The sequence below is a fragment of the Diaporthe amygdali genome (assembly GCF_026229845.1).
Source record: "Diaporthe amygdali strain CAA958 chromosome Unknown NODE_4_length_2575358_cov_65_588622, whole genome shotgun sequence".
In the NCBI taxonomy this organism is placed as follows: Eukaryota; Fungi; Ascomycota; class Sordariomycetes; order Diaporthales; family Diaporthaceae; genus Diaporthe; species Diaporthe amygdali.
This window is the reverse complement of record NW_026517024.1, coordinates 1,848,946-1,875,855: the sequence shown is the minus strand read 5'-3', so window position 1 is coordinate 1,875,855 and position 26,910 is coordinate 1,848,946. Positions and strand designations below refer to the sequence as shown.

General features: G+C 55.5%; 4 protein-coding genes across 4 annotated transcripts; 1 reads left to right on the top strand and 3 right to left on the bottom strand.

Annotated features, from left to right (window-relative positions):
• Nucleotides 1-195: 195 nt before the first annotated feature.
• Nucleotides 196-2,238, bottom strand: J7T55_008766 (uncharacterized protein; the record flags this gene model as incomplete). Its single annotated transcript, XM_053139118.1, has 2 exons — nucleotides 196-1,848; nucleotides 1,903-2,238. 2 exons carry the CDS (start codon nucleotides 2,236-2,238, stop codon nucleotides 196-198), a joined length of 1,989 nt encoding a protein of 662 aa, XP_052998039.1.
• Nucleotides 2,239-10,953: 8,715 nt separating this feature from the next.
• On the bottom strand, nucleotides 10,954-12,569 carry J7T55_008765 (haloacid dehalogenase-like hydrolase; the record flags this gene model as incomplete). Its single annotated transcript, XM_053139117.1, has 6 exons — nucleotides 10,954-11,116; nucleotides 11,189-11,341; nucleotides 11,536-11,749; nucleotides 12,137-12,246; nucleotides 12,312-12,358; nucleotides 12,510-12,569. 6 exons carry the CDS (start codon nucleotides 12,567-12,569, stop codon nucleotides 10,954-10,956), a joined length of 747 nt encoding a protein of 248 aa, XP_052998038.1.
• Nucleotides 12,570-13,191: 622 nt separating this feature from the next.
• On the top strand, nucleotides 13,192-14,921 carry J7T55_008764 (nucleolar gtp-binding protein 2; the record flags this gene model as incomplete). Its single annotated transcript, XM_053139116.1, has 2 exons — nucleotides 13,192-13,219; nucleotides 13,276-14,921. The coding sequence occupies 2 exons, from the start codon at nucleotides 13,192-13,194 to the stop codon at nucleotides 14,919-14,921; spliced, it is 1,674 nt and encodes a 557-aa protein (XP_052998037.1).
• Nucleotides 14,922-15,851: 930 nt separating this feature from the next.
• Nucleotides 15,852-19,149, bottom strand: J7T55_008763 (mitotic control protein dis3; the record flags this gene model as incomplete). The annotated part of the gene is made up of 3 exons (XM_053139114.1): nucleotides 15,852-18,613; nucleotides 18,670-18,924; nucleotides 18,987-19,149. 3 exons carry the CDS (start codon nucleotides 19,147-19,149, stop codon nucleotides 15,852-15,854), a joined length of 3,180 nt encoding a protein of 1,059 aa, XP_052998036.1.
• Nucleotides 19,150-26,910: the final 7,761 nt, after the last annotated feature.

Genomic DNA, 26,910 nt, shown 5'->3' with positions numbered 1-26,910 from the left:
TCCAGGACGCTGTGGCTGTCTGCTTTCAACCGATGCGAAATAAAAATGAATGAGACCCAGTGTGATGTTGATACAAGATGGTAAGTAATGAAAAAGGTTGTCCAAGTCCACAAGGGCATTCCAGGCAATGCCGAACCAATCATTAGATCATTATAAGAATACAGTATTTCCAGACAACCGGATGACATGTTGCTCTCAACCCTGCCCGGGCGATTGGAAGTTTTGTGGGGTGATGTTTGGCTGGAATTGGAAGTTGTGGGACTGAGGTTCGCTGAGCTGCGCGATGGATCCCTTCCACATCGGCAACTGGTCAGGTGATCTCGACCAAGGGTAGATGTCTCCTCGTGGCGGTGAATCAAACTTGAAGGCAGGGAACGCCTGTGATTGTATGGCAGCAGGAGTTGCTGGTTCGCTTTCGACGTATCTCGGCGCGCAGAGCGAGGTGGGAAATTCGATCTCGGACCCGAATTGAGACAGGCTGGGAGTCGCCAGCGCCTCATCCGATGACGAAGTATTCCCGTAGCCAGTGTCCAACGTGAAGGTAGGTTGTTGGAAGGACTGGAAACCCTGTTTTTGAACACCGGAGTAAGCGACATCCCGCGCGAAGTCGGGTGTGCTCGGCGACACGGCTGCGTTCTCCCTGAGCCCGTTCATCGAAATAGAAGATCTCTGGAAACTGAAGCGTGGGGCATCCGCTGAGAGGTATTGCGTCTCAAAGGTCGAACCAACAGGGGATCCATCAGATCCTTCCTTAAAGGCATTTGATGCCACAGTCAAGGACGAGTTCCTCGCGAATTGCTCGAGGAAATTTGGATCGAAAGATCGAGGAGACAGAGGGGAAACGGGAGGGCCTGATTTAAAGATCTTGCCTGACAGTGGACCGTTTGCTGACGCGGCTCTCCTCATCGATCCGTACATCTCGGATCGCTTAGAGCCCTCTACACCGGTTTTCGGTCCGTTGGGGTAGTTGCGCAAAGCCGTTTGGTTCAACCGCTGAGGAGGCCGGGTCTTTCTCCGCGAGGCAATGCTGGGGTGCGTAAAAGTATTATCAGGTGTTGAGTCCGACTGTTCGAGAGCCGGCGAGGTTCCAGAGGTCATATCCGGAGACAATGTCTCGACACTTGAAAAGTCTGATTCTCCTGTGCCCGAGTGGTCCCCAGTGTGGTCGTGGCTCGTCATTCCAGTGCTGAAGGTCGCAGTACTTGGGGTCAGGATTGATGCTGATGAGGCGAAGGAGTCGGATCTGTCGATGCTTGTGGCGAAAATTGGCAAACCATGCATCTCGCCAGTCGAAAATGTCGGAGCAAACTGGTCATTGAGCGATTGGAAAGACATTTGGTCCTGGACGTCCGCGTATGTGTCAGGGGATGACGAGAAGTTGTCATTGTGGCCCTCAAAGCTCGCAGCAATCAAAGGGACACTGGAGTTGGAAAAGGCATCTATCTGATTCGGCGGCAGGAGCTGGGATTGAGAGACGGTGGCGTGGCTATCCCCAGCCAAGTCTCTGATGATATCATCCTCTGTCGATGTACCGTAAATCTTGGTCGGACTTGCTGCGGACGAGTCGGTACCGTAATCTTCAGTGTCTTGGCCGCTTGCGGAGTTGGGAGATGGACTGTGCTGCTCCGACCGTTCATCGTTATCAGAGAACGGGGCCGAAGAGGGCTGAAGAGGCTGGCTCCGATTGCTCAAGCTGTAAAACTCGCTGCGGGAAACAGGCTCGCTTTCATCCTCTTGAGGATCAACCACGTCGGTCTCCGATGCTGCCGTATCAGCTGCCTGGCTGGCTTCGTATGCCTGGACCCTGTGCACCTGCTTCTCCCTAGCTCTCCGATTTTGGAACCAGTTCTGAGACGTCTGGTGTTAGCCTACGACGTGAATAGAGGGTGTTCTGCTACTTACGTTGACTTTCGGGACAGGGCAACCTAGCTCCTCAGCGAGTTGACGTTTTCGACTGGTGCTTGGCTTCTGGGTCTCGTCTGTAAAGACCTTCTCAAGCTTTTGTTTTTCCTCCTCGGAGAAGCGCTTGCTACATGCAATAGTGGCATGGTAGAGTTGTGAGCCTTGAGTCTGCTGCAGTGCCTGTTGGAACATTTTCATGGAGGGCTGCTGGTAGAACCGCTGTCCGTTCGATTGCAACATCATGGGGAACGCAGGGTTGTGTTGATGGCTTTGGGTCTGCTGCAACATCGACATGGCGTCCAGGTTGGGCTGCTGAGCTTGCGCCTGTTGCCACATCGTCACAGGAGTCTGGTAACGCTGCATGGCAGCCATAGAATCCATGCAGTGCTGTTGCCTAGGGTCTATCATTGACGAAGCACGTCTGTTATAGTCATGACTCGTTTGTTCCTGGAACATTTGTTGAAAGTTGTTGTCCCCCATTCTGATACGTTGGACGGTCAATGGTGACCGAGTGCTCGGCGCGAAAGAGTGGACGTGAGTTTCGCGATGAACTCGAAAGACGGGAAAAAATCCAAAATTTCAGTGGCTGTAGAATGCGCGTAGAACGAGAGAGCAAGCATCCATCAAGCGAACATGAAAGAGAGGCAGCTGGCGAATTATTGGAAACCAAAGGAGAAGATGTCTTAATCCGCCTGGATGTTGACCTCACAAATACACCATGTGAATCCCAAGGATTGCAAAAAGAGTGTAATTCAACAGTCCCTGGCAGCCTAGCACGGCATGGGATGAAAGTCCCCGAGTTGGTTTGACGAAGGAAGATTGTCGGCGGATGGGGAGGGATCGAGGGGGGAGACGGAGGCGGCGCAAGATAACCAGAAGCTCATGAGGCGTGAGGGTCGAGGACGACGGGTAAGACAAGGCCAGCCGAAGTCGTCCAAGCGGGATGACAAGCCAGGGACGTGAAGGAGGTGGGAGGATGGTGCGGGAGAGAAGTACTTTACGGTGATGCTGTGTGCCCGGCCGTGATTGTGATTGGGTGTGGCGCTGGGTCTCAAGCTGGGGTCCCTGAGGCTGTGGAAGCGGGCAATCTCAGTGGGTTCGGTCTGGGGTCCAGTCGGCCGACAGGGGTAAGACAGCCGGTGCAAGGAGGAGGAGAAGGAGGAGGGGGGCCACTGGGCGGTGGGCCCCCCAAGTCTCGGAGCGAGGATGTTGTCTCCATCCAAGTCACCCCCAGTCATCTTGACCTGTGCAGTACTGTGCAATACATAATTTGTACCATGGGCGGCTCGATGTCGCACTGCGTATGCAACCCACTGCGCTGTCCTCGCACGTTTGGCCTGCGTAATAAAGTTGGGACTAAACCTTGGAGCGCCATATCACCCACGGTTGTTTCTTTGCGCTGTCGCCAGAGCATGACAGTATGGGATGAACACTTTTACATGGAGCGGTAATCATCACAGGAGACTGTGGCGCTGTTGGCCCCCAAATCCAGAGATAGAATGATGACGGAGCACCACGCGAGTTGCAACTTTGATTAAGGGCGTCCAGGGATGGAGCTGGGGCGTGGGTTCAAAGCGCAGTGAGGGCGCAGGCAAGGGTGGGTGAGGGCGGAGGGCGGAGGGTGATTGAGGGCGAGGACGAGGGCAAGGTCAAAAAAACAAAAAAGAAGCTGGCGCTGGCGCTGGCGGCGGCGGCGGCGGCGTACTGCAGCATCGCGGACAGTGGGTGTCTGGCTGCAGCGGCGGATGGGAGCTGAAGGACCAAGTAAACCTGCTGTCTGGTGGGTGGCAGGTGGTCTGGTGGGTGGCAGGTGGTCTGGTGGGTGGCAGGTGGTCTGGTGGTGTGTGTGTGTGTGTGCAGGTGGGGAGGTACGTGTGTGTGTGTGTGGTGTGCATTTAGTTACATCCGCCATCTCGTTCACATCATCATCCCCGTGCCCCCGGCCGAGATGAGATAGATGATGGTCGGCAGGGAGGGCTTCCTGGGCCTGGTGCTTGACCAGCGGCACGGCGATTTCCAGTGGGTGGCCAGGTGGGGAAGACCAAGTACTGCGTACCGGGTGGTACGGATGGGGTACGCAGGACTCGGAGGACTTGTCAGGGGCACGGGCAATCCCATGCCATGCCATTCCCAACTTGTGCTCGCCCTGGAGCACTCGTTCCTGGATCTTGACTAGTGGGCACGCCAAGATAGTGGGCCCCAGTTCTCGGGATCTCGCTGTGTGACGAGCTGAGCTGGCTGCTGCTGGCCGCTGGGTGGTGGCCGCTGGCGTGGCGTGGCATGGGCCCGGCACGGCATGATGGGCATGATAGGCATGACCAAGTAAAGTTGGGTGGTGAGCTTGTACGGTAGGCTTTTTCACAAGGGAGTCGCCATCAAGCCACCGTGTATACATGCCGTCGTCATCGTCCAAGGAGCGTGCCTGGACAGGCTGGACCTGGAACAGGAGAGCTGGAGACGGCCCAGCAAACTGCGGCGGAAGTAGCCCGTGAAAATAAGCGAGAGCCGCCAGGCCTGCGAGGCCTGCGAGGTCTGCCAGGCCTGACACCAGGGGGCGTGCGTCTGTTCGAGCCAGGAGCGACTCGGCGCATTTGCATTCAAAAAAGGCTCAGCAACGGATTTCTGAGCCATGGCATGGCATCCGTGGCACCCGTGGCACCCGTGGCAGCGGCGTGTGGATGGAGTGAGATGCGGTGAGATGAGATGAGACTGGATGGGATGGCATGGGATGGCATGGGACGGGACGGGGTGGGCGAGGAGCTGATCAAGCATTCTCTCGTGCCGCTGGAGGCGTTGCATGGCGTCCGGCCCAAGCGACTGCGCAGTAGCCCCAAGACGAGGGGGAGTGGGAGGCACGCAGCGCAGTAGGCGCCTTGGTCCATGGTCAATGCCAGTACCAGTGTCCGTCGCCAGTGACATTGATGGCAGGTCGGCCCATGGTCGATGCATGGATGGTGGGGTTGTTATCGTGATGTTTTTTTTTTGTTTTTTTTTTGCTGGCGGACGAGGGTCGGGAGTTGGAAGAATACGACTGTGCGTGCACAGACAAGTACCGAAAGCAGACGCTTCACCAGGGGCAGGACTACGAATATGGCAGCCGTGTCCTTGTGCCTGATTTCCAGAGTCCAAACAGGGCAATCAAGACGGGCTGGGCCCCGCCTGCCTCTTGGTCAGGTTCCAGTCCACGGCCCACCTCAACCCATCCATCACCCATCACCCGACCACCCGTGGACCTTTCTTTTTTTTGTTGTTTGCATGCTTCCCTTCCCCTATCATCACCCTCCTCTTCCTCCTCCTCCTCCATCACTGCCATCTTACCTATTCGCCTCACACATCTTCCATCCTTGCGGTTTGTCAGAATGAAGCCACCACGGCAACAGGTTTTCACACACAAGAGATAGTCCATACACGAATTCTTTCTCTCTCGATCTCTCCTTTCCCCTCCCGCCGAAGACCCCCAGCTGGCAATGCATCCCATCCCTCGCCTGCACGCTGTGCTCTCATCGGTGGCCAGATCTCGGTCTTCAGGTCTTGGTCAACACCAACCCCCCAGCCCCGCGCAGCCTGCAGTAGCAGTAGGTCCAGCCGCTCTCGTTCCAAGAAGGCAGCGTCGGGACAAGATAGCGACCCAAGGTACTCCCGTGCGCTTGATTCACGGCCTAGACATGCACAGTACGCAGGCTGGCCCACGCTAGCTTCCAAGATTGCCTAGCCTGCCAGCCTGCACCGAGGTACAGTGCTTAGAGGTAGCCCATGCCCGTCACACACCCACACCACGCCGGCGGATGAACACTTGCCCACATTTATCATCATGACCAACCACCGCGGCCTGAACAACCCCGGGGCGGGCCTGTCTTGCCTGTCTGCCTGTCTGCCCTGCACCTCGGCGCGGAGCACTTTCACGCAGTACTGTGTACAACGAACGGTGGACACGCACCTGGCGCATCCTGCATCCTGCACCCTGCAACATGCTCCTGACGAACGCAGAGAGCCCTGGAGCAGGCCACTCCTGCGCGTCCAATGTCTGCCCGCCCTCTCATGCCCCGCGTATACGTGGGCCACCTGAGTGATCACACCTCGCACACGGCATCTGTCACTGTAGCTAGCGGAGGCACTGCACTACCAGGCAATTCAATCCTGTTGACGGACTGGTGGGGCTGTCGGTCACATCAACTGCAGACCCTTTGCAGGCACTCGACGACTCGGAGCCTGTGGAACTCGGAGTGGTGCGCTGGCCTGTGCAGCCCCTGCCGCAGGGTTGCACTGCTTCTGCATGAAAGACTGATCTATTTATGGGTCAACTCTAATTTCAATCTGCAAGTTCTGGGGGCCATGAGGTGGCCAGTGCCAGTGCTTCTGCCACCGCATTTACCTTCTGCCCACCACAGTCGTCGTGGTAGTTTGTGGGGGCCTTGCAGTATTCTGTGGTCTTGAACGGACCTCGAATCTCGGAAATGGGCTCCAGAGCTGCTCAGTGCCCGTTATTGAGGAACAAGCAAGTCAGATACGAGAGGTAACAGGCCACCAGACGGAAATCGCATGTCTGCTCAACCGATGGCCCTCAGAGCAGAGCCAGCCGACCACACCCCCCCTAAGAGTCCGACTCGGAGGGCAAGATCGCTACTACTTTGATCTAAACAACATCATCTTCTCACAATCTTACGATATATCATGGGCAAGCAAGAAAGCGTGCGGCAGAACACTTCAGGTTCTGCCATCAATCTTTCAGCCTCAAATCATCGGTGTTGCGCCACCACAGTCGTACAGCCCTGTTGAAGACCTCCAGCTTTTGCATAGCATCGAGCATAAAAACTGATTGTCCAACTTCATCCGGCACTGCCGTCGCTTATTGTCACCGTACCATTGTGCCCAACCCCGGGGAGCGATCGGCATTGTAGGTTAGCTCCCGGGCAAGGCCTGGTAAGGCTCTACCCAGAGGCTTCAAGGATTAGTTTAAATTCCACACCGAATTCGACAAACGCAGCAGCAGCTGGCCATGGCTGGCAGCCATCCACGTCTGTCCGGTAATTCGGCGTTGTCTTTCGTACCGGCAGGTCAAATGGCAAATCAGTTCCAGTCTGTGAACAAGAATGTGGAGACCTTTGGCCAGCAAGCTGTGCCTAATCGCATGCGAACAGACATACGATGCGACTCTGCACCACGGCTTAGTTCTACTGCCTTCGGCTCTCTGCATAGTTTGATTCGCCGATTTCTCACTTATCACGACTACACGTATCGCGCATCCTGACCTGTCTGTCCTTGTGTCTCTTCCATTGACACCGACAATCACAATGAGCTAAGGCTGTGGCAATAAATGAGCATAATCGAAATCAATATGTAGTCTTGTGTGCCGAACGCAAAAAGAGGACAACGAATTCCTGCCCTCGATCGTCAAGGCTTGCTTGCGAGCGGCAAGCGGTATTGCCATAGATTTTCCACCAACCGATTCGAAACCTGCATGACAGTCTATGCGGGCTTCTGCATGCTGTGACACACAGGCAGCCTGATTGGACACATCTGGGCTGCTACGACTGACCGTCTTGTGGTCCGTCGGGACAGCATTCCTGTCGAGATCAGCAAGCACGATTTTCTGTTCCTTCCTGCGATTCGAAATCCGCAGACAAGGTGTGGTCAACGGCCAATTTCATTTCGAAATGCTTACGAGGTAATCAAGCGCCTTTAGGGTTTGAGATGCTCAACGACCCATGAAAGTCCCATCGTTGGACATTACTGCAGAGAAACACCCATCGAAGAACATATACAGAGGTGGACACCGGACCTTGCAAGGTGAGTTTGTTTAGTTTCTCTCTCAGGATTGGCAGTCCAATGGAAGCACGCCCCCGCAGACCGATCAGAGACCACACTGATGGCCAGGCGGCTGACAGCAGAGCTCGTCTGATATCTCTAGGCACAACCCAGTTGGGTTTTAGCTTACTTCTTCGGCTGCAGCCGGCCTCGCGCCCTAGCACGACTCCGAGAGCCTGGATACCCCTAGGCCCTCGACAACAGCAATTTGTTCCTCCCCGCCCCCGAAGGTTTTGACATCGAGCAGGATGCTTTGATTGCAACCTAGGACACGAGAGAGCTCATCAAGGCCAAGGATCCTTCGTAGGCCCCCAAGTACCTTACGCCAGAACAGTGGTCCAGAGGATCCGCTCCGCGCCGGCAGCTTCTCACGCTGCTGTGGATCGTCTACGTAGCTCATCGGGATGAGCAGCCGCCTTAGTCGTCTCCCTTGTGCGATGTGACATTTGCGGTGCGCGACGATCTTCGTTTGGCCGATCTGCCCGAGGACAATGACGAAAAGTCAAGCGGCCAGGGTAAGATTGTGGTCTCCACCCGTCCAGGATCTGTCGTCATTCACGTGCTCGATGAGGATGGAGTTCGGACGAGACCAGGGGGCCAGGAGATTGAAAATTAATCTGTCCCTGATGACCGGGCATGCCACGTGTGTCTAGTGCGCGCTGCGGGCAGCGCCGTGCTGGCCCGCCGCCAGGTTGGAGGCTAGATGTATCGAGAATGTACACCCGCGCCATCCTCAGCCTAGCACGGCCCTAGACAGTACCAGGAGTACCTCGATCGTCTAGCAGGGATCAACATGGGGTGCCCAGGGCTCCCTGACCAAGGCTGTGCCAGGGCGTCGTCCCTGAGTGCACGGGCACTCGCTCATTTAACCTCTGCCCATTTCGTTCCTATCCCCCGCGAGCCTATCTTCGTTGGGCTGCACGGCGCGGCTCTCGAGGGACACGCCGTCGCAGCCACCACAGCTTCAGCTGGCGGGCCCGAACTTCCACATTATCCAGGCATTCACATCACCAGCCGCACATTCTTCTCCTGACCGATCGCAGAGTGTGCCTGCAGTGACGGTCGTCGCATGATCCATCAACGCTCCATGGCGCAATGGCGGAAAGTCTCCATTGCGCCCGCAATCGCATCGCTTCTACTGCCCACCTTTGCCACGCGCCTCGCCCTGTGTGATTGATGTTGTGAGCGGCCCACTGACCGGCTACGGTGCTGGGCCATCTCACGCTCTAGAGATCATTTCGCAGCGCGTTGTCACTCATGAAGACAGCATGGTGGTCAGGCGCCTGGGATCATCTTTCAGCCCCTCCCTGAGAGCAGATTACGGCATTAAGCAGGGGCACCCGGGATAGCGAAGTGCCCTTACCTTGCTTCTTGCAGACGCCACCGGCTTGCCACTGGTCCAGCGCATCCGATTAGGGGCGTTGCTCTGCATATTGACACCTCTGAATTGGAAGCGATTGGCTGGTGATCAACCGGGACCTCAGCTTGCCGCAAGAGGATCAGCAGACCATCCTTGCGGCGATCGTTTGTACAAACCAGGAAACAGTTCTGTGATGTCGATCGAAGCCAGTCTTGATGAATATCAAGTGCGCGACACTCTGTCGCATCCGAAGCCCATTACCTCGTGTCAACGGCATATCGGGGACCTAAGATGTTGAGATAGGTGACGCAAATCGGCGAGCACCCCGACAGTGGAGGTTTGTGTTGGTCCAAGGTGTCACCATGTCGCTTTCCCTTTGTCGTACCGTGCACCAAGCGACGTTCGGCTTCACCTGGCAGGCAGTGACTAGGCACAGAGCGAAGGGTAAGCAGGTACCCACGACGACACTGATCCGCCCTGTTTGGGGCCTTGTGCTGTCTCGGAGGATTCCCCATGGAGGGAACTTCTCTGGGCTCACACGTAATATCTCTGTCAACTGTCGCGCACCTTCGGGACCTTGCAGTCGATGGCTGAGACAGACAACCCTCTATACGGTGGATGGTGGAGATGGTCTCCCCTCCATAACGAGAAGCACAATTTTGTAGGCCCCGCCGCCACACCCAGTGAGTCGGTAAAGGGAACTACCTTGAAGGGTTCGAGAAAAATCTCCTATTGTCTCCTCAGCCCCCTGTCATCGGCGTCTAAATTCGTTCCTGGATCAATCATCTTTGTGATTGCCCATCTCTACTCGGCGGTGGAAATATCTGTCTCAGACCTCGAGGATGACATACAGTCATCAGGCATCGGGAAGCACCTACCCGTACCCGGCTCTCTACTCGCCGCACCGTAGACTCGGTATCGCCTCGTTATACAAGACCGTCTCGACCGTCATGACAGAACAATTCCCGTATTGGGTTTCGGTGATGCCCGCAAATCTTCACTTCGATCCTGGCTGCCCTGGCGCCTGCTGCCGAATCGGGTCTGCTACCTTTTTGTTCCTCAGTGTTGCGTGCCGGGTGGCAAGAACGCCCTACACCACCCCAATGTGATTGCTTTATCCACAGTGACTGCTGTTACACAATGTGGGCCATACCCGTCCTCATTGATGTCGTTCTTGGAAAGTCATTGCTATCGGCAACGGCTTGGTTGGTCGTGCTTCTCCGGCTTCATGTCTATTGTCATGGTTGTGGTGTCACCTCTTGTCCTCCAGAATTTATGTCCCGAATCCAACACAACCTAGACTGGCACACATAGACGGAACGACTTTCATGAGCTTCAGCAAGCTTCCTAGCTTTTCTGATTCCTTTTCTTTTCTTCTCGACTGTGATTGCTGGACAGATACTTCTGAACCAAAGATGCTCAGACGAAGAGGTCGACGCTTACCTCCGCCTATTTGTCACATTGCCAATGGCCCAATAGAGTCGTGGTGATGATTCATGGGTCTAGCCTCGTTGCGATTCCCGAGTCACTGGCAGTATGTCTCTCCCGTATGTCTCTCGCCGGAGCCTTCTCGGGGCGCTGACTGCAGTGCAGAAGTAAAGACAGCCAGCCATGCGGCAAGTCAGTCACGGTGAAGCAAGCACATTGGAGACTCATGCGAGCTAGCTTGGACATCACGAGTTGCAGTATGCGGCCAGTGGAATGCGCACAATCATGCAGGTTAGATTACGGTACCTCGCTACAAGTTACCGTTTCGCACGACATGTCTGTTTTCTCCATCAACATAACGGTCAGCACGGGTCTATGACTGCCTGGTCTATCGTACTGTGTTCGTATCAGCGCACCGGAACTGGCGCTGCGAGATCCAACTGGAAATCTCCCGGTGATCATTGAGCCCCCGTGCTGTCGCCGTTCACCTGGGCCAGCTCTACCAACCCGTTCGAGAATTCCAACGTCACCAGTCCGTCCTTGAACTCGACGATCTTGACCGAGTCCAGGTCCTTGACGATCCAATCGGGCTCGGCGGCTCTGACCTGTTCTGCGGTATGGCTGGGACGTTTGTTAGCACGCCAATCTTTTCCCAGCTCCGGTAAACAAACACGTCAGGGCGGGCCATCTTACCTCGTCACGAGCCCCAAGACCTTGCACCCGGCCGCCTTGCCGGCCTTGATGCCCGCGGGGGAGTCCTCCAGCACGAGCACATTCGTATTCTGGTTATCGCTATCGAGGCCTATCCGCTCCAGACCCATGATATAGCACGCCGGGTCGGGTTTCCTGGATTCTTCGTCAGTACACTGTTTTATCTGCAGGGTGCCATACTCATGAATCTGAGATAAGTGGTTGAGGCTTAAGCAACACTATGCTTGTGGTCGCGAGCATCAAGGCATCACTTCCAAAACACTTCTGAAGAGCGAGGTACCCCAGAGTGACTCATAGGGCCATGGGATTGGAGTAGAGGAGAGCAATACCCATTCTGGACGCTCTCGGCAGTCACAAGGTGTTCTGGGTTGGGCAGACCGAGTACCTGGAGCCATCCGTGTACAAGAGGAACGGTTCCTGACGTGACAATGGCCCAAGGAATGTGGCGATCGCCGATTTCTTTGAGGAGTGCACGGGCGCCCGGAATCTCGGATGCATCGTCTCCATGATATTTTGGGAGAAGACCTTCCATATGCTTTACATCTAAGGAGAGGGGTTAGCTGCTCTGGCTGTCTTCGGTTGGCAAATAGGATCATGTCCTAGAGGTTTGGGCAAGCTTTGGGCAGAGAGAACGCGTCGCCTCGTGGCTTAGAAGTCTCAGCCGAGAGCAACGTTTCATGCGTTCGTTGGTTCACGAGCGTTTCTGTTTCTGCCGGGCGTCTGCAGAGTCCCAGCAAGCAAACGCTTGTTGATCGGGCATTGGCAAATACTGCTGGAGGCAGCCGGGAACCGAGGAGAATGGGCCCCCTGTGGCCACCTTCATGATCCTCGCATCCCAAAACTAACTGCTCGGAGCATTTCTTTGCTTCTGCACTTGCACGTCAAGTGCAGCCGTTGCGATGGTGGGTTCAATTCAACGGTGAGACCTACACTCCCAGTTCGCCTTCTCAGGCGCCAAGATTTTGAGGATGTCTATACTCCTCCGGCCGTGAGACGTCTCGAGGATGACCTCTGGCGCAACACCGATTTCTTTTCCCACGCTTCAGGCTATCAGCGGATTGTCGAGTGGGGCAGACTATCAGAGTCCTCTTGGAGGTCAGCTTACTCATGCCAATGCTTCACAACGGCATTTGTTGAATCTATGATCGTGCCCTGTGGCCTTGTCAGTAAATGGCCTGCATTTCCAAGAGCGCGGAAGAGGATTAATGTGCGGCCACAGAGGTCAGTCTCCTGCCTCATCACACAGAGATTGCCAACTTTGAAATCGCTCAAAAGCACAGGGGGCTTCTTTCGAATTACCTACATCCATGTCGAAGAGGAAGCCGCGGAAAGAAGCCCGTACGGGCGGAGCTGAGAAAGCCATTGTAGATTGCGGAAGAGTGATCGAGGATGTAAACGCTCTAGTTTAACAGAAGGGAAACAATGGTCTTGGAGATCTAACAATATATATTATGTAGAGAGAATATTGGAACCAGAGAATTGCGCTGAATCAATGATCAAAAATTGAAGAAAATAATCCAAACAGCCGACAAGGTGTCCAAGTGCTGTCGTGATGACAGACGGAGCATGGCCGGCGGCTCCATCGGAACTACCAGAACAAGTAAAGCGCCCCAGCGGTTTTCCGACACTGACACCATGGTGGTCTGGTAGAAAGCTTCCCTTGCTTCAGTGACGTCTCAAACAGCGAGCATTTAGCGTTGCCTCTTTCTTACCTGATCATCCCCACTTATCAGCTTCTTCTAGTTCCCAAAGGTTGGATTACTGGGAAATGAGGGTCGGTTAGTGGAGGCTACTTGGAGCCGGCGAGGTTTGGCTGGGGGTCTCGCGCCTAACCGAGAGGGCTAGATTCTTATCGATTACATGGGGCGGTGAGAATTTTCTGCGTTCTGCCGCTTTTCTTCGCCTTTTGCTCAAGTTCGCTCGAGCCATCGCATCCCCGCCCAGTCTCCTCATTCATAACCTTCCAATTCAGTCATAAGCCCAAAATGGCTGGCTCAATCAACAAACCGAAGAGTGAGGATAACATGCAAGCAATTGTGATGAGAAGGTAGCTGACTCCTCGACAACAGAGCCCAAGTCCAAGCGGACCACAACGAGGTTACGGGCAAAGATCGAAAAGAAGTCCCATGCCAAACAACGAAAGGACAGGAAGCAAGCCAAGAAAAACCCAGAATGGCGCTCCAAACTGAAGAAGGACCCGGGTATCCCTAACCTGTTCCCATACAAAGAGAAGCTACTGCAGGAGATTGAGGAGAAGAAGGCGCGAAAAGAGGAAGAGGCTCGCAAGCGCAAGGAGGCAGCCAAGGCCGCCAGGACTGGTCAAGTGGAACAAGCCAAAGATGGCGAGCAAGCCATGGAGGAAGATTTTGAGGACGAAGACATCGAGGTGGATGACGATGTGATGGAAGAAGGCGACGTCGACGAGTCAAATCCCATGGCGGCGCTATTGGCGAGCGCGAGGCGTGCAGCCGAGGACTACGAGCGAGATCTGCAGAGTGGCGACGACGACATGGAGGACGATTCCGACGACGACTCTGACGACTCAGAAGACGGGTATCCAGGGGCTACTCGAGTGGGAGGCGACCCAACTTCCCGGAAAGCCTACGACAAGGTTTTCAAGCAGGTTGTGGAGCAGGCTGACGTTATCCTCTACGTCCTGGATGCCAGAGACCCCGAGGGAACACGGTCAAGGGATGTCGAGAAGGCCGTCATGTTGGCAGCTTCCGGCGGGAAACGACTCATCCTGGTTCTCAACAAGATCGATCTCATCCCACCACCCGTTCTGAAAGCCTGGCTCGCCTACCTCCGCTCCTACTTCCCCACCCTTCCCATTCGCGCATCCAACGCCGCACCAAACGCTCACACCTTCAACCACCGCGACTTGACCGTCCAGAGCACCAGCGCGACCCTATTCCGCTCTCTCAAGGCCTTCGCCGCGGGCCGCAACCTTAAGCGCTCCATCTCAGTCGGTGTCATTGGCTACCCGAACGTCGGAAAGTCCTCAGTTATCAACGCATTGCTTTCAAGGCTGGGTGGTAGCCGCGGCCAGCGATCGGCTTGCCCAGCAGGTGCCGAGGCTGGCGTGACGACGTCGATCCGCACCGTCAAGATCGACAGCAAGCTGACCCTGCTCGACTCACCCGGAATCGTCTTCCCTTCGACATCCGAAGTGTCCCCGACGAGCTTCGTGCCCAAGAACCCGACGGAGGCGCACGCTCACCTGGTGCTCCTGAACGTCGTCCCACCGAAGGCCATCGAAGACCCGGTCCCGGCCGTCACGCTGCTGCTCAAGCGGCTGTCCACGTCGCCTGCCCTGCTGGAGCGGCTGATGGGCGCGTACGACCTCCCACCTCTGCTGTCCAACTCGGACACCGGAGATGCGACCATGGACTTCCTGGTGCAGGTTGCGCGCAAGCGTGGCCGACTTGGCAGGGGAGGTATCCCCAACATCCAAGCGGCGGCGATGACAGTGGTCACCGACTGGAGGGATGGTCGCATCCAGGGCTGGGTCGATGCACCTGCGGCCGCGGCGGCTTCAGCAGCCGACGAAACCGGGGCCGTCGCTGGTATCAAGCTGCCTACCGCTGCCCCGCCGGCGGATGCGGCTGCGGACCAGAAGCAGATCGTCACGGAATGGGCAGCCGAGTTCAAGCTCGAAGGGCTCTGGGGCGACGACGATGCTGCTGCGGCCAAGGAGGTCGAGATGGAGGGCTAAAGAGTCTTGAGATAGGATTGAAGAAGGGCTCGCCATTCTTCACGCGACGAGTCTTGCGGCATATGTTGTGGCTTTGGCGTTCGGAGTGAGACAAATGATACTCAAAACGTTTAATCTAAGATCAGAATTGATATCTGAGCACACTGCTGTCCTCACAGTGAGATTGTAGGATGCCTTCCGATCCCGAAAGACCAGGACGTAGATCCTTAAATCCTGTCGACTACCACCACATGACATTGCCGGAGGAGATCATCCCAAGTACGGGTCTCTTGCTAAGTCAGCAGACTTGGTGGCTAGACAGAGATATACAGGCTCAAAATACTCGGTGGTCTCAGAGCCTCTCCAACCCCTGAGCCCTGATTATGAGCTATGTGCACCACAAATCTCCTCAAATAATATTGCATTAATTACACCATATCTATTGAATTGCTTCTCAGAAGAAGAACAGACAGAGATACACATGTCACATGTGTTGTGATTTCAGCGGCAAAGGCTGTCCCTAGGGCTGCTATTCGTCTCTCTAAACTGCTGGATCTCAAAATCGTGACTGGGGAAAACGAAGGTTTTCAAAAAGGTGCGTGCTCGATGTGCAGGCTATTCGGCGGACCTACCGTCGTTTTGAGGCCAGGAATCCGCCTCGGGATCCTGCTGCCCACAGTAGAGCTGGGATTGACCGGGCAAACGGACGGCCGAACAGAATACGGACGGACAGCGCAAGCCCTGAAGGAAGCAATCTTGGTTATTCACGTGGCCTAGCTTTCAAGTGCGTTGACGGTATGGGGAGATTAGGATATAGGCTGATATTAGTGGGTTATTACAATGCATCATCTAATGTTGATCGTTTCTTCATTGGGCTTGATCTTCTATTGTCGAATTTGCAATTATTGACTTCATTTGACCACACCCGAAGGCAGTTTGAAATATCCTTTTCTACAATGCCGAGACTAACTCCATCTTAGCAGTCCGCTTGCCCGTTGACTGCTCCTTCTGGTCGCTGATCCTGACCCTGACCTTCTGGAACAATTCCACGCTGACCTCCCTGCTGCCAGACGTCTTAAGGACGTAGTTCTCGGCGTCGTACGTGGCTTGGGGCTCGGGCTCGGCGAGGTCCCGCAGGCGGATGACGCTCTCGATGCCGAAGCGGGGCACCAGGACCACGAAGCCGTTGCTGAAGACCTTCATCACGAAGCCGTCCTCCTCCGTGACCCTGCCGCGGACGGCCTGCCCCACGTAGTAGGCGATGGAGGCGCGGCCGGCCAGCTGCGCGTTGCGGTGCCGCACGTTGATGTTCTTGCACACCGCCTCGAGCCTGCCCCTGCTGCGTACCGAGGGCGCCACGGGCTCGTACTCGATCGCGGCCGCCAGCTGCCTGTGCGCGACCAGGTCTGCGTACCGCCGGATCGGCGACGTGAAATGTGTGTAGATCTCGGAGGCGAGGCCGTAGTGACGGAACTCGGGGTACGATTGCGTGCCCGAGCAGAAGTACTCGGCGCTCATCATGCATCGGGTGGCCATGACACGGACCAGAGTGTTGAAGAAGGGTTCGTTGGGGTCGACGCACGCATCCAGACTGTCAGCTAGGGCACGAGACGAATCAACGTGCAGCTCCAGGCCCCTCTTGACCTTGAGCTGGTTGGCGAGCTCGTCGAAGTTGGTCTTAGGCGGGGCACCGTGGCGTCGGAGGATGGCGGTCTGGGGGAAAGCCTCGTAAATCTTGCCTGCAACGCTGATGTTGGCGAGAAGCATGAATTCCTCGACGAGGGAGTTGGTATCGAGAAGTTGTTTCGTCTTGACGTCGATGGGATCCGACGTCTCTGACTCCATCTGCACCTTGACCTCGGGCGAAGACAGGCTTAGCGCGCCCGCGTCCATGCGCTTCTGCTTCAACTTCTTGGACAGCATGAGTAGTGTCCGTATGCCCTTGGTGAGATCATCCTGTTGAGACACGTCGTCGATCCTGAGCTGGGCTTCCTCGTAGCTGAAAGCTTCTCGAGATTTGATGACTGACTTCGTGAAGCGCACATTGACAATATCAGCGTCAGAGTTCATCTCCCACAAGACCGAGAAGGCATATCGCTCCACGTAGGGCTTGAGAGAGCACAGATCTGTACCAAGAAGCATGGGAAGCATGTCAATACGCTTGTCGACCAGGTATACTGTCGTACCGCGAATGCTGGCCTCCGTATCCATTGCGTTGTTTGGCTTCACAAAATGTGATACATCGGCGATATGCACTCCAACTTCGAAATTGCCGTTTGGTAACTGTTTTGCGTGCAGCGCATCGTCGATGTCTTGACAGCCGATAGGATCGATACTGCAGATGAGGAGCCCTCGGAGATCCTCTCTATCTCTCCATCCTGGGTCATCCGTGCTAGCCGGGACCTTCCAGTCATGTCCTTCTTTCGGCAAGCAATCCAATACTGTCTTTGGAAATGGCCGGTATTGCACGTCGTACTCGAGAAGCAAAGCCTCGGTCTCGGCAGCTTTGGTCTCCATCTCACCTAGAGTCCGTACAAGATGCCCTACAGGGTTTCTTGAGTCCCTGTCCCACGCGTCCATGGTGACCAGTATCCTCTTTCCAAGCAGGTCGGCCACTTGTCGTGTACGAAGCCGAATCTTGGGGATCTTCTTGTCCATAGGCACGAGGAACACCGTATCCTGCCTTCTGCCTTGCGTAGAAGATTGGCTGACCGTAGATTGGTCGATGTGTCCGACGTATTGACGCCAATTCCGCTTGATCACGCCCACAACCTTCGCCGTCGGCTGAGCGTGACCTTCTCCTGTCTTGCCCTGGGTTCTCTTCACTTCATCCTGGAGAGCCTTCTTCTCCTTCTCTGAGACGAGTTCCTGTCCCTCATCACCGTCGGCGTTTTCGTTCTTCGTTAAGGCTTCTTCTTCAATAATCTGTGTAGATGGCTCCTTCCACTGATCTTTGGGCAGGACCTCCACAACCACAACATCGCCGTCGACCGCTCGGTTGATGCTCTCTCTTCCCATGACAATCAATGCCTTAGGAAAAGCCGGTACTCGGACTGACGCCTCCAGATAATTGTAAGGCGACATGTTGAATACGCCCTGGTGGAGTAGTCCATTCTTGACCCCCGTCATCATCTTGGACATCGAGTAATATTCTGGGTAGATGTGTCCGCCCGGGCCCCGTTGCTTATCGATCTCGACCTGCGACTCGGGAATCATATCCATGAGCTCGTCCGCATTCTCGAGGCCTTTGACGTACTCCCCTAGGGTACACGCCGCTATGCCCTCGGCCTTGGCTTTCCGCAGGTTGTCGCGGTCGTTGCTGAGCATGACGACGGTGGGTACCTTCTTGGCCTTGGTCTTGGCCAGATGCTCGCCGTACCACGCGACGGCCTTCCTTACAGCGCGGTCATTGCGGTCGTTGACAGTCTCGCCAGGGTCGCGGGTCACATAGGTCTCCAGGCGAAACTCGTTGAAGAAGACGTAGAAGCGCTTCTCATCGCTCTTGGTGAGGCCGATGAGGCGGTTGTACAAGGGGAGGGAGCGGTTGCGCAGCTCCTCCAGCACAATCTGGAGCACAATGACGTCGTAGAACGCCGAGCCCTGCTCGAAGAGGTCCATGGCGTTGAGGAACGCATTGGTGTCGGGCACGATGTAATGACCCTTGGGGAAGGCCTTTGTGCCGGCAGGCTCCTTAGAGAGCACGAAGGGCGCGACTGTGATACATGTTAGCGTATAATCAAGGACATTCGTGTACGGGGTGATGCATTACCTTTCCCTGATGCATCTCGAGGTGCTGTCTTGAGGCAGCTCGAACACAGGTTGGAAGAACAGGGGATGTCTTGCCGCAGGTACACTTCTTTGACGATCTTCTGCAGCTTGCCCGCCTTGGTAGAGCGTATGTAGACCTTGCTGGCTATGCTTGAAGCCAATGGGTCAGAGCCCAGGCTTCTCTTGAGACTGGTCATCTTGGCAGTGTCCGCTGTCCGAGCATTTGATGCAGTCCGTTTGCTGCTCTCATCGGCTGCTGTCGATGTGATGTCGTCTTTGGAAATTTCGGTGGGGCCGGTTTATCGATAAGACCAAGACCTGGTGCTTGGACGATCAGTGCTTGGGATGGGATGTCCTTGTTCTCAGCACGAGTGACAGGCGACGTCCAGAAAGTTAGTAAGCTTCCTTCTTCGATACTCTCGCGCCCCAATTGTCCTCCTTCGTCCAAGCCCACAGCAACCGAAGGAGGTCCATGAGGCATCTTAATATCAAATCACGTGGAGAGCTTACTCAGCTGGCCGACGGACGAGACACTGCGGGACATGGAATGCTGTGTAAACCACGAGCTGCCCTACCGTCTAGCTAGTTGGGCGACACAGCATTGAGTAGATTGCCCAGGCGTTCGGAGAGATGCCCAAAGGTATCACGGAGCTAGATTAGCCCGCGTGATCGAATCGCAAACAAATCACTCAATCCACGACGTCTGTCTGTGCTGTCGGACAGACAAGGAGGGACGAAGCAGTCTGTACTGCGTAGATGCCCTCGCATCATCTGTATTCCGACGCCTGGCAGTAGAGACAGGCCGCGTCCCAGCACGATATTCATGCTACTGCTATCTCTATTCCATTTTTTGCGTTTCTAGACAGGCAGGTTTTCAAGGACCAGGCTGTATTACTCGAACGACTTGTCCGCACCAGAACAACCTTCAATGCACTATAGGCTTTGACGAGTTTTGCCCAACGGAAAAAGCAAGTAAATCTCGAGTCAGAACATCTGTGTCCACGCGGGAGAGCTGCTGTGATTCGCGCGACACCGGGGACTGCGCTCCATGGGTACCTAGGTAGACTGCAAATGCCTTCCGGCAACTTGCGGGTACGCTCCATTGCATACCCACAGGACCACGGATGTCAGGCATATCCACGAAATCCCCAGAGCCTAACCCGAGAGTCCCGGGGTCGCTCCCTTGCTCTGATCGTCGGTCTCGAGCTAAATCAGACATGGGCTCGGTTGCGATCGAAGCTTCTGCCCGTCCTCGTCCGCGGATACGTGGGCTGGATGCTTGCGGTAGACTCTACCCTTACATGCTACTGCGAATGCAAATGGGAGCGTCGAGGCCGGTGGGGGTTCCCTTCCAAGGTCCCGCCCCGTTGATCCACCTGTTGAAACCTTGACAAGGCTTGGTCCAAGCAAGGGATGGCCGAGTGCTGCTGCGATATACCTTGCCATGACGGCACTCGAGTGATCAAGAGACAGGTGCTGAGGCCGCCCTGAGCGCCGTGTCATGTCGTAATCCTCGTGCTTCGTTTTAGACTTCTACTTTTAGCACGGGCAACCCTGTTATGCTCCGCGCAGCCATGCCCACCGTAACACAGTCTGGTCCGTAGTACGGGACTGCGGTACAAGATCCCAGAGATAGATAAGATAAGTTGCCGAAGACGGGGAGGGGGCCCACCGTCCGCCCATCCATCACTGAACGAAAAGAGGACGAAGGGTCGAGGGGGCCTGAGCATCATGGATCCACCGTTGCCCGCCCTGGCCTGTGCTTGCTTGCCTGCTCGGTGCTCACAAAGCAACCAGACCTCACTCGTGGCTGCTGATGTGCCAGCATGATCAGAGTGCGTCTGCATCTGCATCTGCAACCTGCACGACTGATATCATCAGGGTCATACATGTTCGGCGATGGGCACAGTACCCGGAGAGCCACCTGGCCGATGGATGTCCCAGATTGGAAATCACTCACCAACAGGCGGCCCACAGCGCGGGCTTCTTCTGCTCGCTTGCATCTGCGCACCTGGTAATGTATTCCTTTGGCTGCGTTTCTTGCGTCAGCAGCTTGCGGCGCGGTCGATCCCTTGGGGTCCTCCACCCCCCTCCCCCCTGCAAGCCTTGCCTGCCTGCCTGCCTGCCCGCCTCCCTGTCCCATGAGCCCTGGGTCCTGGGTCCTGAGTCCTGGGTCCCGAGGTCCTTGCGCTGTGCCGGGCCACACACCCTCCCTTCCAGAAAGCCCGTCGCTCGCGGATCCGTCGGGGTTGCAGCGCATTTACATGGTACTTCCACTGCGAACGCCCACGAGGTCAGCAGCATTACAGATACTGCCATGGCCGCATGGACGATTCACCTCCCTGGGTCGCTGCTCTGTCCGCAGGGCATGAATCCAGACTTCTGGTTCTTAACGGTCGCCTACCGGCTCCGTCAACCTATAGCCCACCAAGTAGGTGCTGGACTAGTACAGCCCCCCTTTCTGTCGTGTCCTGGCACACGACGGACGGGAACACGGACAGTGCCTAGATAGGCTTCCGCTTTTTGTGTGACTCAACTACTTGTCTTACGTGAGGGACCAGCCAGCCAGCTAATCGCAATCGAGGCAAATCGCCGGCCGAATGGAGAACTGGGGGAATCTCGGTACTGGTACCCGCGACAGAAGTCGCTCGCCACGAGGAATGGCAACGGGACTTTTGGAGGTCGCACAGTCAGGCCTAGCGCCACGGGTTGGCGTTATCTGGGTCGTGTAATCTTTCCGAGGGCCATCGAGACAGAGAGAGAGAACCTGGGGAAAATACTGTTAGTCGTGGTTCTAAGCATAATGCGAGCACGACTTGGGAATGTGTGCATCAAATCTGCTGCCGCTTGGTTGGTGCGGCCCCAACAACATCTGGATCTTGTTTAACAAAACATCAACAATGAGCCAGGTGCGATGCAGATGGAGACACCTTCTAATCAAGCTGCAGAGCGGGAACAAGGGACTGCCCGTTCAGTCTCCTGCATTCGCCCCAATGCGACACGAACAGGTCCCCATGTCCTGATCGACCATCCAAGGCGAAAAGTTGGTGTGGTCATGGCTGCGGCGGCACATCCTCGGCCGTGTTGGTTGGGTGGGCCCGCTCTGGACCGTCTTTGACAGGTTTTGATGGCGGAAATTCCATTTCTGATGGTCTGAAATTGTCTCAACGTCCATGCGTGTCTTCCCGGCGACCCGAGGTCACCAGGCTCAGTCAGACCCCAGCCTGATCCGGAGGAATGTGAGAACCCCCGATGGTCCTTGAGCCGTGGCGTTTTCGAATCAGGCTCGTCTATCAAACCCGTCTGATGGAAGACCCAGTTTGCGATCGGTCGATGATTCGACGATTCATATTGAACCTGGCCAGCCAAACTCCAAGGGCTTTCTAGGTGTCAGCTGGACGGGTCGCTGCTACGCTGCAAAGGCCAATCAGGTGTTCTACTTCTGGACAAACCCATTCAGAGAGTTGACCCCCCTGTAGCGCCCGTCTGGACTTGGCCTGCTACGCGCCAGGCTCAATCCTGGTCATTCACACCCTCATCTCGTGCATGCCTTGACTCAAGCTCTCCATCCACACCCTCTTCACGTCTCGCAGCGGTTCTGGAGCACTCCTCCGTTCATCGTGCTCCCGCACTCTGGTCCCGCGATCCTGGACCATCGCAGCCACTTACTTGACAGCACTTGCGATATCCGAACACGCGAGTAGACCCCCCTCCCAAAGCCTTGCCATGTGGGTCATTACCATACAGCTTCGGGAAGAGTTTCTCAAGCATAATAGCCTCTCAAGCTATCAGGCTGTAGAATGTTTCTATAGTCGAGTCTTGGTACAACGGAATGTCCACCTCAGCCTAGACTGACGACTGACAATGAAAACGGCTGGGAGAAAACCAGTGGCGTCCTTGTCTACCATGACTTGCCCTGGGCAGCATGGAGCATAAGCTGCTTGCCCTGTCATCTGGACGGCTTGCCGGCAGGCTTGGTACAAATCAACTATTGGTAATTTTGCTTTGAGCTGGGCCTCCATCGGGCGTCGTAGTGGAAGTCCTCCGAAACGGCGTTCAATGATGTGATATTCGACACGAGTCGAAGATCACTGCGCTTTTTACATTGGCAATGCCGTGCGTGACCATGCGACGAGATATCAGTCGGTCAAGTCGTTGAAGAGAAATCAAGGCGTTTACTGTCCGCGTATCCGGCCATCATTAGAAAAAGCGGCCTTTTTGGTGTTCTCTCCATATGCCGTCGACGAGCCGGATATGAGTACACTCGTTAGCGAGGCCGAGCCCTGTGACTACAAGCGCGGTCTGTCTATGTTTGACTTTGTCGCACTGATCTGAAGTTTCTCGGGCATCATGCTCACCACTCGCATTCTGAGCAACTGTCGCAATGATGACCGTACAGTAATACCACGTTGTTCGTCGTCAGATGCCAAAACATGCCGGCCCCCCCTTTCGAGACAAAGTACTCGTGACGGACGGCAAGGACGCTTTCTCCGATTGACCAAGGGTTCACAAGCCCCTTGGAAGCATGCTCTTCCTGCGTCGTCAGCGATGGATGCAGCTGCGGCTTGGCCCTGTACATACATGCAGCCCTCGTGCATCTGGGGAAAGGAAGTGTCCTGGAGCTCTGTCCTACCTACCCATTTTGGCTAGAGGCGAAAACGACACATCGAATCTTTTATCGGCATGCCGAGTCCTCGGACTCGTTGTCCAACACCAACGTGCTGCTGTGGTGAGCGAAGGAAGCAGGCAGATAGGACAGGCATAACATGCTGTAAAAAGCGAATACGCTGTGGTAATGTCGGTCGCGCTCCACGTACCGAGAACATCATCGTCCGGACGGCATTCTGGCATTTGCAAGTATTCCACTACCAGGTAATATCCTGTCGACATGGCTCGAGCATGGGTAGGAGCAAGCCGTCTTTGCCATGCGAACTAAGGAGCAGCTAGCAAGGGAGCTTGTGACTAGACGAGCTGCGGCACGCATAGTCAATGTGCTGTGGCGCCAAACATTGTGCAAGTCGCGGGTAATCTGAACAGAAGCTGCAGGCTTGATATCATCGATGTCTCAAACCCAAGTTGCCCGGGCATTCCCTGAGCGAAGCCTCCAGCTCTGCGCTGCGCCTTCTGGGGCCTTGAGCCGGGACCCATTTAAGGCATGAATTTGGAGACGAGGAGTCTCGCGTCATGTGTCAACGGTAGTGGGGAAGTCGTGATCTCGCGACTGGGAAGTTCCGAAATGGGCGGCTTTGGTGGTTATCTCCGCCACTGAAATGATTCGGAGGTCAGAGAAGTCATTGCTTGTGCTTGTCTGCAATCTACTTACATGCAATCGTGCTGGTGAACTGGTTGGCTGGCGTCATTTGCTGTATGAAGATCTCTAGACACCACACCCACGACGGCAGAACTCGAGCACAGATGACAGGCAGGTTCCGTGAGGCCTGGCCTGTACTGCGCTGTGTATGCGGTGGTAGGTCAAGCTGCCAGGGCGCTGGAGAGTTTCGGGAGGAGCGGCAGCGAGTGACAACCACGGCAGCGCCGTCGCAACGGCCCTCTGGAAGCGAAAGTTCGCCAAATGCCAAACCTGGGAAGCTCCAGGCCTGTGACCATTAGTCGCAGCGATACCCTAGTGAGGATATTGTCGGTGCGCATGCGCCGTCGTTGAGGATGGTCGAGGGTGAACGGCGTCTGTGCGTGGCAACTTTCGTCGTTAAGTCCGTGTACTATACTTTGGACCACACTATTTGACACCGTACCACGGCAAACGTTAAACCAGCGAGCCTCAGCCTCACAGGCCCAGTGAGTCTGCTGTGAGTTTCGCCCGGGAGGGGATAAGGGGACTGGGATGAGCTGCACATTTTGCGCAGGTCAAAAGTGTGGGCCTCTAAATGCTCGAACCGATCCGAGGCGGATGGGACATGTTAGTCCCATCGATTGGCCTTACACTGCAGTGCAGCCAGTACACCTGGGCAGTGGTACTCAACCTTGAAAAGTAATTGATGAGATGATGATTGGCGAGCAGTGGAGCCTGCGACTAATGGTCGGTCGGTGGCCCTCGAGACGGAGCTCAGGAGCTCAAGAACGGCGGTGCGTCGGCGCATCATGTCGGCTGAAATCTTGAAACGCAAAGCGCAGGATGTGATTGGAATGAAAATACAGACAAGGGAGAGCTTCTGTATGAGGAAGGCACGCGCTGCTGTGCAGTATCAGCATCAGCAATAGCATCAGCAGCAAGCACGCAGGCTAGTACCTAGGCCTCCAGGTCAGGAGGAAAGGTACCTGGGCCCCTGCGATATAGAAGCTACTAGCTGCTGACCTGCAGACATAGTAGCTTCCAAATAGTAAGTGAGGCACATGCAGCCAGCATGTAGCCGACAGAGTAGTCCAGCTGGGCATCATCGAGACTGGAAGCGAGCATGTACCGTAGTATTGAGTACAATACGGAGGGCTGTAGGAGAGTCACCGTACCATGCCGCACCGTACCGTACGGCGCAACTGCCAAGGACTGTGCTTCAAATCCGCCGAAGTGCAGCCTCGTGTGGACTCTGCTGAACAGCCAGCCATCGAGCCAGCCAGCCAGCCAGCCAGCCAACCGTCTCATCTTTTTCTCACCGGTGCGTGATCCGATACTGGACCAGGTCCAGGCCACCGCGCCCTGTCACGCCCTGTTTGGCCCGTCCCAATCCGTCGGGGAATGGTAATTGATGATGGATGGATGGATCGAAGGAACGAGGCAAGGTGATAAAAGCCGAGGAGGTCCAGGCTGGAAAGGCCCCAAATGAGCGATCTCCAGGCACGGCAGGGGGTTAAAGATTGGGTTGTAAGTGCCAGGTGCTATAGGCCGCGACCAAGATGGGCACGGGGCCTGGGCATCAGAACTGTCACATCTCGAATAAAAGAAATAAAAGTTGCCTGCTTCCTGGTCAGCCTGGTGATAGGATGCGCAGGAAGCTCGTTTCGATCGGGCACTGCTTACCTGGGGCCCGAGGCTCTCATTCTCTGCTGTCTGGTGTCTGCTGTCTGCTGTATACTGTCTACTGTGCTGTCATCCACGGATTCTTCCTCGGAAAGTCAGAGCGGCACGTTTGTATTCACAGACAATTATTTACGCTGATAAGTGTAGATGTTTTAAGGGCTACAAGTCGACGTACGCGACAGACATCATGGGTTTCGTAGTGGTGATATATAAATATGTATACATGTATAAATACACTGGTATGTGCCAATACAAAGGCACAATCAACTGTGGAAGGCCAACTCGAAGTGGAAGCGCGTCACCATCGTCGTATTCTTCCTGCGTGTAAGAGTCCTCCTCGCGTCCAGGCGGAAAAACGAGGTGGGTATCTGCCTCATTCTTACTAGTGTCACCTGCCTCGTCTTGCTTGCCTGCCTGCCTGCTTCCTTCAGGCGGTTCGCGTGCGTCCAGACGTGAGCACACACCCCTGGACGTTTCTCATGACTGCTTGACTACCTACCTGCAGGTCAGCAAGCATACTCTACTGTGCTGCTCATCACTATGGACATCCACCTGGCATATCTGATGAATAACAATTCAGGCCATGCCGAAACACAAGAGACGACAAGGTGGGCATCCGCTGTTGCCGCCGAAGGTCTTGTGTTGTCTGCCGGGCACGGAGCTCAAGCTTCATGTCTGCTACGCACACACCTCCATCTCTAGCACTTACTACTGTTTCGAGCCCGGCCTGAAGCTGGAGCTACTACAGGAATGATGCTACTCGTAAAGATTGGACCATGGGCATTCTTGCAGTACCAGGTAGCTGGTCCTGCCGGGGGGCGTCTTGGCCGAGTCGGACAGATGGCATGTTGAGCTAACCCGAAGGAGAAGTAAGTTGGGCGGAACCATGGGCTGCTTCTGGACTTGTCTGCAGCGGCGGCGCCATCAATGGCTGGCTGGGTCGCTCCCCATGGGATGGGTATCGGGACATTGCAGTCGCTGCCTCGTTCCAAGGTTCGCCACGCCACGGTTGGAGGATGTCCATGTCTACCTCTGTGCCTCTTTGCCCCAGTCAGAGATGACGAGAAGGCGCTGGTCATGACGTCCGCAAACAACCTCGGAAGACGCGAGCGTCAAGACCAAGAGTCTTGCTCCTCTTTGCAGTGAGTGCCTGCCCCGTCAAGTGCCTTGTGTTTGACCGGGGTGCAGGAGAAGGAGGAAGATGAGTTTCTCTTTCGCATGCCCACGCCGTCTGAGCCTTCCGCAAGCTTCAGCTGTACTGGGGTGATC